The sequence below is a fragment of the Gadus chalcogrammus genome, chromosome 3 (assembly GCF_026213295.1).
Source record: "Gadus chalcogrammus isolate NIFS_2021 chromosome 3, NIFS_Gcha_1.0, whole genome shotgun sequence".
In the NCBI taxonomy this organism is placed as follows: domain Eukaryota; kingdom Metazoa; phylum Chordata; class Actinopteri; order Gadiformes; family Gadidae; genus Gadus; species Gadus chalcogrammus.
The window spans coordinates 17,701,289-17,720,848 of record NC_079414.1 but is presented as its reverse complement, the minus strand read 5'-3'; the positions used below and the strand labels follow the sequence as shown (position 1 = coordinate 17,720,848).

The 19,560-nt window shown below is 46.6% G+C and overlaps 1 protein-coding gene across 5 annotated transcripts in view; it reads left to right on the top strand.

Annotated features, from left to right (window-relative positions):
• lrba (LPS responsive beige-like anchor protein) overlaps positions 1 to 19,560 on the top strand; it is a 186,004-nt gene that overhangs the window by 34,836 nt on the left and 131,608 nt on the right. For all 5 annotated transcript variants that reach the window (XM_056586364.1, XM_056586362.1, XM_056586366.1 and 2 more), the window contains exons 17-25: positions 1,241 to 1,333; positions 2,278 to 2,386; positions 3,016 to 3,097; positions 5,588 to 5,711; positions 5,985 to 6,177; positions 13,337 to 14,593; positions 14,841 to 15,040; positions 15,416 to 15,569; positions 16,890 to 17,070. In XM_056586364.1, the coding sequence (XP_056442339.1) occupies positions 1,241 to 1,333; positions 2,278 to 2,386; positions 3,016 to 3,097; positions 5,588 to 5,711; positions 5,985 to 6,177; positions 13,337 to 14,593; positions 14,841 to 15,040; positions 15,416 to 15,569; positions 16,890 to 17,070 (2,393 nt within the window). The remainder of the gene's footprint in view (positions 1 to 1,240; positions 1,334 to 2,277; positions 2,387 to 3,015; positions 3,098 to 5,587; positions 5,712 to 5,984; positions 6,178 to 13,336; positions 14,594 to 14,840; positions 15,041 to 15,415; positions 15,570 to 16,889; positions 17,071 to 19,560) is intronic.

Below are 19,560 nucleotides of genomic sequence, written 5' to 3'. Positions count from 1 at the left end.
TTCTCCCCTCACCTACCTCAGATCCTCACTGGTTTCCCCCAGCACCTCAGATCCTTCGCGTTCTCTTCTCTCCCCCCCCCCCCCATGTTACCATCCAGCGTTCATAATGCCTCAGGTTAGGTTCCAGAAAGTAGTTTGTTCCAGGGTTAGATTTGTCTCATGAAAATTATGAAATTAAATGAAGTGATGATATATTTCCAAATAGTTATTTATTACATTTCTGCGGTTATATTTGTAGAATGTGCACAGTTGTTTTGTTTTAATTAGAGGTAATTACAGTTTGCAGTGCAGTTATTTATTCAAAGGTTATATTCTCTCTATGCAAACACAGTTTGCTTAGTTTAAATGTAGACATAATTGTTTTTAAAATAAGAGTTGTTAATTCAGAGGGTATATTTGTTAAAAGTATTCAATATCTTTGAATAGAGTAATGCTTGTTTCGGTAATTGTTATTTATAAAAATATTTCTTACATGCAATCTCCAGACAACATACATAAAAACGTTTTCTTGTTTAAATTTAGTAATAATTGGTAATAAAAGTTATTTCTTCAAAGCTTTGTGAAATGCAATTACAGGTAGTTCTTCATATTAACAATACACAGTAAAAAATTGAACCTGAGACAAGCTATCGAGTAAAATGTGCAATATGTACCTCATTTTATGTTGAATTTTAATATCTTCCAGACGTAATATAACCTCAAATCTACGGCCTAGTCTATGATTTTATGTTTTAATTTCTCTGTTTGTTATTTTAGCTTGACCCCTGTGCCCTGTCTTTGTGCTTGAATGGAGGCTGCCTGACACCAGTGGGGCAATAAAGATGCTTTACTAGTTTAATTTGAGTCTCTGGAAGCTGCGGAGATGGGCCCGTGCTCTGATTTATACAGCTCATTTAAATGCTCTGCCTGGCCGCCGCCGCCGCCGCTCCAGGAGAGAATGGCAGGATGGTGTGTTGCGGGTGAAACATTCACTCTTAGCAAGGCCAGCATTCACGGTGTCATCCCCAGATATTCAGACACATTGGATTTCATGTCTGAATTATAATTTTTTTGGAAAGATGTTAAATTATATTATTTTATTATGAATATTAAAACAATTATTATTGTTTAAACTCTACGGTGGTGACTGTTCAGCTGCTTGAAAATGACTGGAATACAATGTGTCAATAATGTATTGGATGATTTTTAAATGCTTACTTTACTTATGCCAATGGTGTGTATATTATTGTTTGTTTAACAGCGTGATCTACAAGCTACTCGCGGCCAAAAACGAAGCTGTTCGAGTCCAGACACTGAAAATCTTGGGCTACTTTCTCAAGAACTTGCAACCAAAGTGAGTAAAGACATTACAGACTGTGTTGTGTCCCTGTGTTCCCAAGGTTTTCCTCTCCTAATGCGTTACTTTATTTATATATTCCACATTATTTGTTGACCTCTCTAAAGTAAATTGTACAATCAAATATTATTAATACTAATAGGTACATTTTTAGCTCTTAGGTGTAGAGCAAATGAAAGTGAATACAACCAGTTACTGAACTATTACCATGAACTATGGCCCGCAGCCTAGCTAGCTCCCCCTGTAGCCTATAGCGGCTGCAGAAGTAGCATCGGTACATATAGGGTCTCTTGCCCCAGAGCACAGAGAGTGTTGACTCTGGGACTTTATACAAACCGTCCGCGGGACTTGAGCCCAGACCCTCATCCCTCTCCCCGCGGTGGGAGATGAAAGCCAAGCGGCACAGAGCTGCTCCCACTTAAGTCAGCAGGAATCCTCCTCTTCATTTCCCCTTCATGTCAAAAGTCTGCTGGAGCCCGGCTCCAGTTGTACAGCTTAAAACCTAGTATGTGCTCTTACTTTGGCGGTTTCCGAGAAGCTCCCAGCTTGGCATGTCCCAACCCCTGCCATAAGAAACATTAGTGCCGTAAATACAGACTGGCTACAATCGACAAAGCGGTGAAGATTTCAGCAAATGTGATATAACTGAGTGATTGATTCTAATAGAAAATGTTATCACAAATTATGATATAAAATATATTAATACATATATGAATTTATATATTGATATATGTATCTGTATATAGTTGGATACCTCAATTATATTCAATGGATCTAATACAATGGATCTAATACAATGGCATTACGTTGATAAATCATGTTGGTGTGATATCGGATATCTGCTCATTGTTACTTGATACTATGGAGCGAACACTGTAGGCGTAGATCAATACGTAATACCCTTCCCTGTCCTTTGACCCGGTGCCCCCGCTGCTTACCAGGAGGAAGGCAGAGGTCATGCTCGGTCACGGCCTCTTCTCGCTGCTCAGCGAGAGGCTGATGCTCAACTGCAGCCAGGTCACCATGACAACATACAACGCGCTGTTTGAGGTCAGTCCCCCCCACCGATTTTGCACTCCACATGCATTTGTTTTCACACATTTTCATGTTCTGTTTTGCTTACTGATAAGAATGAGCAATAACCAAATAACCATGTTTTGCACGATAATATTTGAACCAGGCCACCACAGGTTAAGGATTTACATATTTCAGCCGTTATTCTGTTATGTTTTGCCTCCAACAAGAATGTTGAATAGACAATAACACAGACGCACAAGTCCTGCAAATACACATTTGAGGTATGATACAACTTAAGGTTATGATTATGCATATTGGATCAACTATAAGATACGCAACTATGGTCTACTGTTGTTGTAGTCTGTCTTCTGTATGAATGGAATATTGTAATTATATTATGATGTATAACAGCACATATCCACAATACCCTGAACCGTAACCACACACACACAAACACACGCAGACACACACACACACGAAACATCCCACTAAGCTCCATCCATCTTAACTTGATCAGGACGAGGTTCTGAAATACAATTTGCAGTAAAACGCTCCACTCCTCTTTGGCTCCGCAGTCGGTCGTACTTTTCCATTGCGTGTTAGATCTAAGTGTGTTTATCTGTGACTGAAGTACACCGTTTCTCTTCTGCGCCCAACAACAGATTCTGACGGAGCAGATCTGCACCCAAGTGATCCATAAGCAGCACCCGGACCCTGACTCTTCTGTGAAGATCATCAACCCACGTAAGTACCCCCCCCCCCACAGCCACCACCACCACCACCTCCTCTCTGCTTAACGACACCCTGCTGTGTATCCACCAGGTACAAACCGCTCCGTGCTGCACCAGGGAGAGTCTTTTCCCCCCAGGCCCTCCTCTACTGCTATTGTTCCATCCCAACGCACAAAAGAGCCAACTCAGCTATTATTTTTCCAGTTAACCACTGATATACACATTGCCAAAGCATGGAGATCATCATTTTTGTGACAAACGATATATATATTGACGACCCACTTCTGAGTCTGCTGCGGTTTAAATAAAATGCATCGTAATCTGTGAATTAATTTGGCTTCGGCAGTTAAATCATGTATTCTTTGTAATATCTTTAATATTCGTACAAAGGTATTAAACACACACCTTAAATCCCTATGTAATGCATATATTTACATTATACTCCAATATATTTATATATATATATATATCTTTTTGTATTTCTTATGCTGAGATCACAATATGTGAGATATGTACATACACAGTATATTCTCACATAGCATTATAGGGAGGTAGTCAGTCTTATTTTAAATATGACGCAACATAATGAGCTGAAACAGAACCATTGAGCGGCATCAGTGTTCTCCTCCTACTCGGCAGCAGTACTTCCAGCTCATTACTTACCTCCAATTTCAGACGTCAGCCCGCAAAATATTTTCATATGTGGAAATCAAAGTCTTTCGTCTTTGGATTTAAGAGGAAGAAAGAAAATCGTACTCTCTCCCTCCTTCACTCGCTCATATTTCCAACACACACACACACACACACGCACACGCACCCGCACACACACACGCGCAATTGCAAAACTTTGATCAGTTGGAACTCGATCGCTGGGAAGAATCACAACCCAGGTTTACTTCCAACCAGCCTTAATCTGACAAGGTACTGCTGTAGTCACACGTTGATTATCTTAAGCTTTTATTGTGTTAGAAAAAAAGCAGCCTCCCTTCAGCCCGGGCCGGGGCGTCCCAGACAGGCCGTATATATCACGGAGAAACCCTGCCCGGGCCCTTTAGCATGCGAACACACGCTATGCAGCACAGAGCCCGGGTCTGTTTCTCCTTTGCCGTGCCTTCCCCTTGATTTAATCTGCGACCAGGCCCCAAAATGGCCCCCTGATTGCAGTCTTTAGTAACGTCAGAGCCAATCAAACAAACCGAGGAAGTACCGTTTCCCTCAAATTAACTCGAGGGACGGGAAGCGAGAGCAAATGGGAAAGAAAAAAAAGGGACAGGCAGAAAGAACGAAAGCAGGAAAGGAAGAAAAGGAGTACAAGAAAAAGAAAAAAGTGCTACGCCTCTGTCCTCATTCCTGGTGCATGCTGGGGTAATTTTCTGGCGGTAAGGGTTCAGCGACTCATAATTTGAGTGACTAAGGCGTAGAAACAACAGAGCTGTGTGCAGTAGGGGCGAGGGTGGGGTGGGGGAGGGGGGATCGGAGGAGTGCCACGGTCTGGCGAGAGACGGGTGAAACCCTAGCCCCGCAGCCCGTCTCCCCACTCAAGGCAAATGGCCGCTGACATTGTCTAGATAATTCATCTAAACAGTCAGTCTCTTCGGGTTAACCCCGCAACCAGGACCTTTCCGAGAGGGCTCGTGACTCAGCCTCTCCAATTGGGAACAATACCTAAACTATAACGATGGGGTAAAAATCAATGACAGGACCCGTTTTTTGCATGCATGCATGCAGATGCATATTTCTGGGTGTCTGCAGGCGTGGGAAGCAGACGCCTTGTCACGCAGTGATTTACACATGTTGAGATGTCTGAGTCTGCTGTTGATGTCTGGTCCCCTACCTCGCTGCGTCATCCACCCACCTACCTACCCCATCCACCTACCTACCCCATCCACCTACCTACCCCATCCACCTACCTACCCCATCCACCTACCTAACCCATCCACCCGCCTACTCCATCCACCTACCTACCCCATCCACCTACCTACCCCATCCACCCACCTACCCCATTCACCTACCTACCCCATCCACCTACCTACTCCATCCACCCACCTACCTACTCCATCCACCTACCTACCCCATCCACCTACCTACCCCATCCACCTACATACCCCATCCACCCGTCTACCCCATCCACCCACCTACCCCATCCACCTACCTACCCCATCCACCCACCTACCCCATCCACCTACCTACCCCATCCACCCACCTACCCCATCACCCCGCCTACACCATCCATCCCATCCACCCACCTAACTACCCACCTACCCATCTTCCCCACCCCAAAGAATGGTTGCAATTTTATATTGTCTTTACAATGCAATGGGAATTATGATAGATGATAGTAATAATACTGTGATTCTGTTGATGGCATAATTCAATCATTATTGTTATCCAAATCATTTTACTGAAAATGCTGTTGCAATATTAAAACTAATAAAACGTATTTCCTGCAAATATCTCTAAAAACAAACTGCTGACGTGTGTGTGTGTGTGTGTATGTGTATAGAGATCCTGAAGGTGATCGCTGGCCTGCTGAAGAACTCTCCGAATTCTCCTGAGACCATGGAGGTGCGCCGGGTCTTCCTGTCCGACATGATCAAGATGTTCAATAACAGCAGAGAGAACCGCAGGTACACACACACACACACACGCACACGCACACGCGCACGCACACACACGCACACACAAGCACACACAGGCTCCTTCCTGCACTGTTTACGCGGTATCATTGTAGTTATCTGAAAACCGCTGCCCCCTATGGTACTGTTAGACACGCTATTCTTACTCGTGTGTGTGTGTGTGTGGGCACACACCTGTCTGTCTGCATCTGTATTTCCATGTGTGTGTGTCCTCATCTGTTCATTTCCCTGTGTTGTGCGTGTCTGTGTTGTGTGTGTGTGCAGGAGTCTGCTGCAGTGCTCGGTGTGGCAGGAGTGGATGCTCTCGCTGTGCTTCCTCAGCGCCAACAGCAGCGAGGAGCACAAGATCAACGAGATGGTGTACGCCGTGTTCCGCATCCTGCTCTACCACGCCGTCAAGTACGAGTGGGGCGGCTGGCGCGTCTGGGTGGACACGCTGTCCATCACACACTCCAAGGTCTGAGAAACCCCCCGCCGCCCCGCACACACCGGTCGCAGACACACACAGAACACGCACACATGCACATGCATGTAAGTAAAGGAATACAAACTCACACACGTGCGTTATTGTATACACGCGCACATACAAATACACAGGCATAGACATGAGCAAACGTACACACACATGTGCGCAAACACAGTCATGTGCACCTGCACGCGCGCGCACACACGCGTGTACTGTACACGCACACAGACACCGAGGAACACAGGATTTAGCAGTGTTTATGTTTCTCTGAGGTATTCTAGGCTCTTCTTATCCGTTCTTTTTCCCATCCTGCTCTTACCCCCGTCCCCTGCGTGCGTTTTGCGTTTCTGTTTCTCTTCATTTTAGCCAACACATTTTTTTTCCTTCCCTTAACGAATCACATCCTCCGCGCGCCGTCTGCACGCATCTCGGCCTCCCTCCATAAACCTTCTTCTTTTACCCCGCTCCCTGCAGTCGGAAAACCCTCACGTCCCTCCCCCCCCCCCCCCCCCGTCCCCCCAGCCCAACGTTTATATTTGTATAAACATATTTTTGTATCTTGGCTAAGTGGTGTTTTAAAATACCTACAACCGTCAAATCAGGTGGCCATCTCCTGCTCCGCTTGATGCCAGTGTTAATGCCGTTCCCTCTCAAACGTGGGATCCGCAGGGCCGTGCCCCGGTCACCTAGAGTGATTCCCCGGGACCCCCGGCTCTCAGGGGCCCATCAGATAACGCTACCGAGGCACTATGGAAAATATACAGTGATTAGCATGTAGCAAAGCTTGCTTAGGTTGTAGAATGGAGCCAAATCACTGCACCGTCTCGATGTACCACTTTATTTATGTAAAGAGTATCTTTTCTCTCTTTACGTCGCATAGATAAAAATAAACTCCTGGCATGTGTTATTGCCAAAACGTGAAATAAAAAGCCAATAAGAAATGCGTTAGGAATTGGCTGTTGATATCATGTTACGTTGCTTGGTTACAAAGCAGTGTGGTAATTGAGGTTGGTGTCAGATTGTGGTCTGGGTATGGGAGCTGAGAGGGGGGGGGGGGGGGGCCTGGTTGAGCTTGCCTGGTTGAGGAGGAAGTTGAAGAAACTGCTTGTGATAGGATACAGGCCAGGGTGTTGGTACCGGTAGTGTCCAATAGGGGGCGCAGACAGACTGCTTGAGAGACAAAGAGGAGTTTGTTATGTCCATGTCTATTGATGCTCTGGTCTCAGAGACTCTGCTATTCACAAAATTCTGAAATTAATTTCAACAAAATTAAATAAACAAATCTTAATTTGTGTCTGCAAGAATAAATCTTCACATCATAATCAGGGCTGGAGAATTATCACAAGAGAATATTTTGGATTTCTCCGTAGCAATGCTGTTTTGTGACATAAAATACACAAATACAGCATGATGCTTTCCATACCTATACTAAATCTGAAGGCTGCTATTAAACACACTCCCTTTACTTGTTTTCGACCAGTTAAACCTAATTCACTATTACAATATACCAAGGTAATGGAAAAACACTGTATGCCATTTTATTGCATTATAAATGATTTATAAACCATTTATTTATTATGGACCTTTAACAAATGTATGCAATTTACTGGATTGTATGATTTATTTCATTTGCAGTGAATGAACAAAGGACTAATTAACGGACAATTAGTCCTGATGTTTAATGATCATACGTGCTTGATGCATAGAAGGCAATCATTGTAATTTGTTTTGGACTGGGTTCCAGTCTTACAGGCCTTATGTTTACGTATATACGGGTTGTACACACGCATACAATACATCTACACATTTTATGTTAACATTTAAATATTCAGTACATTCACGATGCTCATAAGGGTAAATCAAAATTGTCAGAAAAAAACGGCAGGCCACAGTGAAATGGAAACGGTAATATTACATTCATTTTTTACCCTAGATATCACCCACCGTTGTGTTAAAATATGTTATTGATGAATAACAAGCGGCCAATGAGAGATGGTCCCTGCGCTTGGTTTATTGTTGTAGTTGGTTCACATGGCTCTGGTGCGGCAGAGCCTCCATGTTCCCCAGCAAAGGGCCTGGTGCGGGCTGGTGCAGATGTTAATTCTTCCTACCTCCAGCAGGCTGTAATTGCCTTTTTCTCTGTGTAATTGCTGAAGATTAATGTTTTTTTTTCTTGTGTGTACAATGCCCTCGCACCGGACTAAAAACAAGTTCACTCTTTGTGCACCTTGGGTGATTTCACACACACACACACACACACACACACACACACACACACACACACACACACACACACACATGCGCGCACACACGTGCAGACAAACACACACAGAAAGGCAGACACAAACGCATTGCAGACTCACACACGTTCAGAAACTCCCAGACATGTGGACACACACATGTACAGACCCACACACACCTGCAAACACACGCATGGACTTAAAACACACACACACACACACACACACACACACACACACACACACACACACACACACACACACTATATAGCCCTCTGATGTGGAGAGGTGCAGCAGGCACTAGCCATCAAGATACATGCAGGTGCTGTAAAAAAGCAAAAGAAACTCAATTGCAATTTTATTGTCCTGTTTGATAGATTTCCTGCCACCATTGTAGCACCAAAGCTGTTTGTCACTGTTGCTCTCTGCACCCACTGCAGGTGTGTGTGTGTGTGTGTGTGTGTGTGTGTGTGTGTGTGTGTGTGTGTGTGTGTGTGTGTGTGTGCGTAAATGTGCATGGATCTTACCAGCTGAGTGTGCCCCAGCCCTACATTTCCTCTTGTGCTGTGAGAGGAGTGTGTATTGTTTTTTCTCTGAGCACATTGAATATTCATCCGAGTGTTGCCTGAACAATCAGTAAAACAAGGGCTCATAAATACAGGCGGCCCATGGGGAAGCTCTTCCAGAGTGTAGTGTATACACTGGGTTTATTTGTGTGCACCGCCCCCCTCACATGTTGTGGTGCAGAAACGCCTACCTTACATGAATATATTCAGTGAAACGCAAAAGAAAGGAACATGTACATATTCACTTTGTAGCGGGCGGTCTGAAAAATGCATTATACTTAGAAATCTTTTTCTTTTTGCACCGTGTCCAGAAAATGCATCGTTACAAATCAAATTTGTAAGTCGAGGTTTCCAGTGAATCTAATTTCATCATGTCCTTAGTAATCCGTCCCCTTAATAAGTAAATAAAAGACCCATCCAGGTTCCAGCCTGTTTTCAGTTAACATAGTATTAGAGTGAGCAAGTAGGTTCACCCTGTACCAGCGTGGCCGCGTTATTATCAAAGACAAAGTTTTCCCTAAGTCTAACTCTTTCATCATCTTTGATTTTGTTGTCTTTGTACCGTCATGTTGCTGAATGGGTGCATAAAAAATGTGTCTTGGCATTGGGTTGGAAAAGTCAAGTTTATTGCACATATGCATTATTTATATAGCATTTTTAAAACTGCTTGAATTGGAATATAATATAGCATTTAAATGATACAATTAATCATAGTAAGGGTTGATAAAAACAAAAAATACAGCCAAACTAAGTAAAACAATACATCCAGCTAAGAAAATAGAAGTTAATACAATTTGTTAAATTATCAACCATTCTCTTTAGTTTGTGTGTGTGTGTGTGTGTGTGTGTGTGTGTGTGTGTGTGTGTGTGTGTGTGTGTGTGTGTGTGTGTGTGTGTGTGTGTGTGTGTGTGTGTGTGTGTGTGTGTGTGTGCGCGTCTGAGCGGGTGCGTGTGCGCGCGTCTGAGCGGGTGCGTGTGCGCGCGTCTGAGCGGGTGCGTGTGCGCGCGTCTGAGCGGGCGCGTGCGACTCTGAGCGGGTGCGTGTGCGCGCGTCTGAGCGGGTGCGTGCGTGTCTGAGAGAGGATGAAGGTGGGGGTATCCCCTGTCATTGGTAAAGAGATCCAGTTGTTTCAGTGTCTGTATTTGTATAGTATAGTTCTACAGTATTACTCAAAGTAACATTTGATGCACGAAGTGTACTGCCCTCCACAATGTGATTGGTCAGCTGGCCCGTGTAGTGGACAGATGTCTGTGTGTGTGCTGAGTTGGCAGCCTTCAGAGGCCTCACCTCCTCGAGGTGCCCCCGGCCCAGGTGAACCCCACAGAGCACATGTCTAACACGGCCCAACAGTGGAAGCTGTGGAGGAGCCTGTGCCCTTAAGCTTCCCTGAGACAGCAGATTCTAATGAACACTACCCATCACATGCATTAGTGAACCCATTGAAGTGGTGCTCTTATGTAGCATCGTCTATTAATCAGTTTTATGATTGATAAGCGCTATTTTCCATCTGATTTATTTTTTGCAGAGACTTTTATCCTATGTAAACAAAAACCTGTGGTTCAGAGGTTTGAAGACACTGTAGCTGTGTATTGAAACATGGACAAAAGAAGGGGAATTGAGAACATGGACAGTATGGACAAGACCAGATCGACTGGTATTGTCTGGTGAACTGGTCAATACGCTTCTGCTCGGCAACAACTTACTCAACATTACTGTCTCACTGAGAGTTGAATTGGTGTTTTGGGGTTTCACGTTTTGAAATAGTGTGGAATATATTAATTTGCATATTCAGGGATAAATAATTAAAAGTAAACCCTTTTTTAGTTTTAATCTTGGATCTATATCCCGTTTATTTACATTTTTATCAGCTGTCTAGATTAAGATTGCAATGGATTCAGTTTATTCTATAGAGACCAAACAAACCAAATAGCAATTATTCTGTCAATTGACCAGAGAGAAATCAACATAATAAAAGGTAACTAAGAAGACGTAATGGAGAGAATATAAATGAACACACCATTCAGTATCACCAGCAGACGACGGCAATGTTTTTCTTTCCCTTTCCTTGTGGGAGGAGGAATTGCATTTGGCTAATCCGATTAGAGACTCACGGCCCCCCTGATATCCCCTTTGTTTTGCGGTCTCGTTCTATCTATTGATCTAAATCTGGTCTCCGCTGTGACTCCTACTGTGGAGGTCTCCCTGGACCAGAGCTTAGGCGGGCTAACTCTCTCTGTGTGTCTCTCTACACGCGACCGGCAGAATCCATCCATCCATCCATCCCTCATAAAATCAACCTTAAAAACACCATATTTTGGGACGAGCTCCTTTAGTTTTCCGATTGAGACTAATCCTCTGTCATTCTTTGATACGGACTCGGTATCTGTAGTTCCCGGACCCCGACTCAATGTCCTGGGCTCCCAGGAGCCGAGGGCTGAACGCCTGTACCGGGCTCTAATGGCTCCGTAACGGATGTCCCTTTCTGTTGCACGCCGTTTCGCTCTCCTCTGTGATCCTGCTCTGCCATTACGGGCCGCTCTCCCTGTGATGTGGCGTCGCTGTTTGCTTTCACTGTAATACCATGTTACCTGTCACATTAGAAAAGCCCACCGTGTTTTCCTACATTACCATAACATTTCTTCTCCTCCGTACCCCCACGAGGTCTGGCGGGAGGCGGGGGGGGGGGGGGGGGCACAGAACTTTAGATTAGATCAGCGCTGATGTCAGGCCCACCCAAGGCAGTCGCTATGCGCTGCGGCTCCGCTAACCACAGAGAACGCTCGCTGCCTCCGTCTAATGGTAACTGGATCTGCTTGCGCAGCCCTGTTTAAAGCCAACATACATCATCTTAATGTAGGGACTCCAACCCCAACCCACCATCACCCCCCCACCCCGCCCCCCCCCCAAGCATACCCCACCCCACCATCAGATCCATGTTGGGGGGGGTGGGTATATTCTCCACTAAGGCACTAGGCTCAGGCATCGTTTCCATGGGAGTGCACTCTCCATGCGTCCTTTTAATTGCAATAAATGCTAAATGTCAAATTAAGCTGAAACTAATGGGGTAGAAGACATCACAGACAGAGGCAGAGAGAGGGAGAGGACAGAGGAATTGAGAGGGAGGGGAATGGGAGATGGGGAGATGGGGTGAGGGGGGGGGGGGGGGGGGGGGGGGGGGGGTTTGGGAGAGAGCGACAGAAATAGAATGAGAGATGCTATCGATGCATTTAGAACAGGCTCTGCACTCAGAGAAAAGAGTTATGGATTACCAATCACTGCTCCGCCCGGCGCAAGATTAATGAGCGGCCGTGTAGCAGACTAATTTAGAACAATAACGACTAATTAATTACAAATAATCAGCTACTTTCTCCTCCCCCTCCTCCCCCCACCCTTTCCTTTCTTCCAACCTCATTAACTCGCTCGCTCTCTTCAACATCTGTGTTTCTCTCCCTTTTTGATCTCTGTTTTCCCCGTTTATTTTTCTCCCGTGCTCTTCCTGTCGCCATTTTTTGTCTTTCTCTTTCTCTTTCTCTTCCTCTCTCTCCCTCCCCCCCCCCCCCCCCCCTCATTCCATCCAAACAGCCTCAGGTTAAAATGGCTGCGGTGTGGCTCTGGTTTCACCCTGCCCTTCCCTCCACCACCGACTGCTCTTTGACTTTCTGTCCTACAAAGCCCAGTGATTAATGCAGGGTTTTAAATTAGGCGTGGGAGGATTTGCCAATACTGGACACGCACTGTGCTCACACACACCCGCATGCACATGCACACCCGCTTGCGCACACGCACACGCACACGCGCACACACACACACACACACACACACACACACACACACTCTTTCAAAGCAGTATCTACTGCTAATCTATGATTGGTTACATGGACGGGCTCTTCCTCAACTGCCACGTCAGACTGTTGTCCGTATGGACTAGCAGTCTAGTTAAGCCATATCTGATGGCAGGCTGACTGAAAGAAGGTAATGGGCCAAGGTTTCTTAAGGTAATGAGAAGAAAAAAAAAATGGGTTCAAACTAAGAGGATTGGATGAGAGGGTTCAAATTGTCAAACTAGACATTGAAAATGTGGAACATACCTACCCTGATGTTGACCTCCCTAATATATCTAATTTTATGGCGTTGCTGTCTAAATAAGTGTTTTTGTCTTCTGCTCTTTGTCATTGGATAAAACAACCGTGTTGAAATTGTTTTGTTCGTTAGTGTTTGTAGAGCTTCATTACAAAATGTATGCCTGGTACCCAGTCAGGTAGACAGCTCGCCATGGCTCTTGCCATGAATGCAGTGGATGCTTAACACAACCTCATGCGTGTCTTCCTTATGCGTTTCCCCAGGTGTCCTTTGAGCAGCACAAGCACCACCTCGCCCGCATGTTCACCCAGTACCAGCAGCAGGAGTCCTTGGCTCCCAGCGCTGCCATCCGCACCGTCTCCGCCGCCAGCCACGACGCAGAGACCTCCACCGAGGAAACGGCCCCCTCCACCGTCATAGAACTCACCGTGGACGAGGGGGTCCACGATCAGAGCACGCCCGATTCCACGTCCACTCCCAACCTCTCCTCCAGCCCAACAGAGGGCGCCGGAGAGAGTGGGCCTGCAGCCGTCGGCGTGTCGAACATTCTGGCTGGGCTAGAGGGAGAGGAAGACCCGCCGTCTCCCAGCGACGAAGAGACCAAAGCAGCTGGAGATGCCGGCGTTGAGGCCCAACTGGAGGAGCCCAAAACCGAAGCACGCTCTGAAACGCCTGATGGCGACGATTCACAAAGCGCCTCGGCCTCGCCGACTGAAGTGGCGAGCGCCTTGGCGTCGAGCCCTGCGGAGGTGGGCGTCGCCCTGACGCAAACGGTCAAAAACACTACTGACAGCACCGACACTGAAGACACACAGATACCTCAGAGCGACGGCGACAAGCCCAGAGAAAGCGTGCCGGAGGATTCCCTGAATGTTCCTGAGGGGGTCTCGTCAGAGCCCGACGCTAAGGATAACCAGGAGGCTGTGGAGGCCAGCACCGTGGAGGCGGTTGAAGGCGGAGATGGAGCCTCCGTCTCCAACGAAGACCCCAGCGATGCTGTCGACAGCCTGGAGCCGTCCTCGGGTGAGGACACGAAGGCGGGAAAAAAGGAAGTAGAAGTAGAAGAAGAAGTCGATGCTGATAAGACGGGGATTGAGGAAGAGAAGAAGGAGGAGGAGGAGGAGAAAGCAACGGCGAGAGAAAGTGAGAGTGAGAAGAACGAGGAGACAGTTTCGGACCCCCAGAGTGAAGGTTTGAAGACCGAAGAGGCTGACGCTCCCGTGCCTGATGCCCCCCCAACCGACCCACAATCCTCGGACTCCGAGGCGCCCCCTTCGGCTCAGGAGTCCTCGGCCATGGCCACTCCCATCCCTGCGGATCCCCAGAGCGCCGCAGCCACCACCAAAGAAGAAGTAGCCCAAGCAGAGGCCTCTGCGTCAAGCACGGCGCCCCCTAGCACCAACACACAGAAGGCCGCCGAGCCGGCCGCCCCCACCAAAGAGATCAAGATCGCCCGGCTGGACGTGTCCAACGTGGCCTTAGACACCGAGAGGCTGGAGCTGAAGGAGACCTCTGCAAGCGTAGGCCACCTTCTTACATCTTTAATGTAGTGAAGTAGTTTCTTGTTGTGTCTTTAGTCATTTTTACACACAGGTTGTTCATGGTTAGGTTCAGGGGTTAGACATCTTGCTCTGGGAAGCCGACAGGTAGACTGGGCATAGGTTCATTACTCCTGTTGAAGTATAATGCACGTAATTAATGCTGAGCAGCACCTCCAGTCTTTGTCACTACGTATCCCTCATCCAGACCTATGTGTCTCCGTCCTAGGAGCCCAGCGGCTCGAGTGCGTCGGTCTCCGCGGGAGGTCCTGCGCCGGCCCGGGACCCCGCCACCGCCTCCTCCTCCTCCTCCTCCGGTCCTCGCTCCACCATGTTCCGCATCCCGGAGTTCCGCTGGTCCCAGATGCACCAGCGTCTCCTAACAGACCTGCTGTTCTCCATCGAGACGGACGTCCAGATGTGGAGGAGGTAGGGACCATTTCATTGGGAGGACCCACCTCTCCCCGGAACACAGGAACGGGTCACAGTCTACTACTACTACTACTAATCGTGCTATCGTTCATCAATGCACTCCCACTAAAGGAATCCAGCCACCGCATCCTTCTGATTCCTCCGCACTCTTTAGTTGGTGTTCAATGTTACAGGAACTAGGTTGTGCAGCGCTTTCTGTAGCTATTCCAATTTAGATGTTATGCTTTCATTGTGCCCTGATATAAGTTTTAAATAGAATAAAAAAGTGTCTGCTTTAAAACATGCATGTTCATCCCATTTTAAATATAACTTCATAAGGTGGTTCTCTTTCTAGTTTTCACCTCCTTCTCTTTGTCTCCCGCCTCCTTGCAGCCACTCCACCAAGACAGTGCTGGACTTTGTGAACAGCAGTGAGAACGTGGTGTTTGTCCACAACACGGTGCACCTCATCTCCCAGGTGGTGGACAACCTGGTGATGGCCTGTGGAGGCATCCTGCCACTGCTCTCTGCTGCTACCTCCTCCTCGGTGAGCCCCTGTGTGTGTGTGTGTGTGTGTGCGTCTGTTGGCATGTGTTTGTGTATCTTTGTATTTGTTTATGGATGTGAATCTGTTTGCCTGTGTGTGTCTGTGTATTTGTTTATGCATATGCATCAGAGCCTTTGTCTGTCTCTGCATGTGTGTGTATGTGTGTGTGTGTCGATGTGTAGGCGAGCATCATTGCTCTGTCTGCGACAGCCAGGTCAGGGGGGGTCATCCATCCACCATTGACCTTTTCCCAATCACATTACACTACAGTTAGCCGCTCGCTAACACGATTAGCTCTGTTTTGTGGGCTCTGACCTCAGTGACTGTAGATCTGATGTAACATGATTCCTCCTCTTGGGTCGATACTCTCCCACTCGCTTCGGTGGCCTGTCTGGGAAGACCCGGGCAATTTAGGTTCAATTTCACCATAACCCAGTTAGGCTTCACCTATATGGTGGATCTCAATCAAATTTATAGCCGAGTACAACCTATGTATGTCTGAAGTGGCTTGAGAGCGCTTTAGATTGGAAGAGAGGCGGTATCATCTTGAATATAGTCCACCTTTTGCTTGGAATCACTTGTGTTATTTTCTTTCCTCTTTTTACATTTTCCACGTAGATTCAAGGAAAAAATGTAATACTTCCCAGCAAAAATGACAGAAATTTTCCCTTGCAGTGCTCACATAAAAATACTAGAGCTGTCAAGCGTTTAAAATATTTAATCGTGATTAATCGCATTAATGTCATAGTTAACTCGCAAATGCTTTTTCTATGCTAAATATCCCTTGATTTTTTTGTCCAATAATTCTTCTCATTTTAATTCTCTTATCAACATGGTGAAGTGCATCGGCTTGCCTTGTGCAAATGATTTTTTATTGATATCAACATTGGCATATACTGATCAAAACAGGACGATACAAAAAAAGAGCCTATAGTGCAATTAAACGACTGCTTTGGACAAATGTCATTTGAACATAGCAGTCAGGCTACTGCTTCTTTGTTTTGAGCCAAAAAAAATAAATAAAAAAAATCTTTCTTTTTTTTTAAAATAAAATAATTGCGTTAATCGCGCGATAAAAAATTTAACGCCGTTAAATTTTGTTTGCGTTAACGCCGTTAATAACGCGTTTAACTGACAGCTCTAAAAAATACATAACAACATGCAACAACGTCGCTCTGTTCTTAATAACCAATAAAGCACACAAAGCAAAACATGCACAAACGGAAAGTGTCCGATTTGAACGATTGAAATGTGAACGAGTGACTGACTTGACCCCATGACCCCAGTGAGCTCATCCCGCCCTCCTGCCTCCTCCCACAGCACGAGCTGGAGAACATCGAGCCGTCGCAGGGCCTGACGGTGGAGGCCTCTCTCACCTTCCTGCAGCGGCTGGTCAACCTGGTGGACGTCCTCATCTTCGCCAGCTCCCTCAACTTCAACGAGATCGAGGCGGAGAAGAACATGTCCTCCGGGGGCATCCTGCGCCAGTGCCTACGCCTCGGTGGGTCAGCTGTCCGGCTGTCCTCCTGTTTGTCTGTGTGTCTGGCTGGCTCTCGCCTTCCACCTCTTTATCTGTGTCTCTCTCTCTCCGTCCTTCTGTTAGTCTGTTTGTTAGTCTGTGTGTCTGTCTCTCTCCGTCCTCCTGTTTATCTGTGTCTCTCCGTCCTTCGGTTTGTCTGTCTGTCTGTCTCCCAACGTTCTGTTTGTCTATTTGTCACGGTCTGCCTCTCTCCACCATCAAGTCTGTCTTTCTGTCTCTCCATTCCATTGCCTGTCTGTCCTAGACGCTGCCTTTTTTCCTTTTAATCACAAGTTCTATGTTGGTCCTAATTATGTGATTCGGCATGAATTTGACCAGATCATATTTTAGAAACACAGTGCAGCAGTCTTCAACCATAACTTATCTTAGGACCTTTTAGTGAATTTCCCCTCATTTTTCCTCTCGGAAGCATGGAGAAACAAGTGGTTACAGTTTTTTTTCCAAAGGAATTTAATGTGATTAGCATGACTCAAACTGAAACACAAATCGAATCTGCCTTCTTGACGGGTAGAAAAAAATAGAAATGCATTAAGTAGGCAGGATTAGTTACATAGTCGATCCTGTTCCTTGTTGTCCGATATGACAAAATATTTGACTTGGTGGTGGAAACCAGGGAGACATTATGTTTGGCTGCTTTCTGCAGGCTTCTTTTGATTTAAAGTCTATTATATTCCCACCCAGCCTCCTTCCATCCAACAGGACCGCCTCATGCGTTCACATCCAATGAGTCGGCTAAAGAATAGGTTCCGTTTACAATAATAATAAGGATAATCAACATAGTGTCCTTGTCTATCTAATAATATAAAAGAAAACATATAAAATACATCTATTGCTGAGGTTTCTTTTGTGTGCATTGTATTTTGTAGTGATTTTCACACAACACATCATTGAATTAATGTGGCACAAAACGAACCAAAGGGAATCCAATATGTTGTTTGTGGACAGCAAACGAACGTCCGTGCAGCGAGCGGACGGTACGCTCCCGATAAATTAAATATTGATATTGTTGTGTTGGGAGTCGATGCGGTATTGGGAAGACTGAGGGCCGCGATTCTCAAGCCGATCAATATTCTCCCACCCGCTCTGTTCCGCCACCGCCCGCTCCGACACAGGGTTGTTTTCGCTCCGTTCAGCTGGTTTACTGCTCTCTACCCGCACTCCGTGCCCTGCCCTTATCTCCTCCTCTTACCCACTCCCCTCTCTCCCCGTGTCCATCGATCCTCTATATATCTGGCTGCACACACTTTGGCTCCGGGGCCCGCCCCGGTCATGGCTCTCTTTAGCCCTCTTCACCCCACCTACTCTGTCGTCTCTTACTCATGTTTCACGCTCTCTCTCTCTCTCTCTCGCTGGCTCTCTCTTCCCTGCCTCATCTTCTGTCATCACTCCTCCTATCTTTTGCTTGCTTACACACTCTCACTGCCCCTTTGTTTCTATCTCTTTTCCTTTCTCCCCTCTTTTATTTTACTCTCTCTTTCCCTCTCTTTGCCTTTCTCCATCTCACTTTCTCCCCCCCCCCCCATTTATCTCTCCACTCCCTTTCCTTCCCTTCCTCGCTCTCCCCCCTCCATTCCTCTCCCCCTCTCTCTCTCTCGCTCCCCCCCCCCCCTCCCCTTCACTCTCCCAATCCCTCTGTCCCTCACTCTCGCTCTCTCTCCCTCACTCCCCCCCCCCTCCCCATTCCCCCTCTGTGCTCGTATCAGTACTCCCCCCTTATCTTGTTATTATAACCCCGCTGCATGGCAACACTCTAAAATGGCTGCTATCATGATGTAGTGCGTTCTTCATAATGGCCTTGGCTGCACACCGCACAGCCCCCAGTAGCCTGGGGGCCACAGCCTGCCTGCCTGCCTGCCTTCTGGTGCAGGCTATTAAGGTCTCCTCTGACAGCTTCAAGAGCCAAGCCCTAGCTCCAGCTGAATAAAAGATTTGAAATACTTTACATTATTCATCCTTTTTTCTGTTTTGCGGGGAGTCCACACTCCCTGCACCGCCGCGATCTGTACCTCTGTTATTCACACGGGGGGTTAAACATCCTGCACCGGATGCTAAATAGATCCCTCCTCCTCCGTGTTGTTTCTTCCCGTGTTGTATATTGTATACAATGCCACGAAGAACAAACAAGACAAACACAAGCGTGTGCGTACGGCGTGCCGCTCGGTGCAGCAAACGGTGCTGCCTGCTGGGCGCTACCTTGGTGTTGGGGAGCGTGGCTGCGTGAGCGGCAGAGGCTGCTCTTAGCGCGCCGGCGTTATGAAATGAATATTTGATGAGGTATGCTCTCGCCGTCGCTGCCGCCTAATCTGATTTTGTAAGGCTGTAACAAGGTTTATCCTCGGTCTCCTTTCCTCCTCCTCTCTCCTGCCTGCCGTACTCTTTCATTTTCTTCCACTTTTTTCGTGTCTTTTTTTTTTTCTCCCCGGTCTTTTTCTTTATAAATGGTTGTATGAA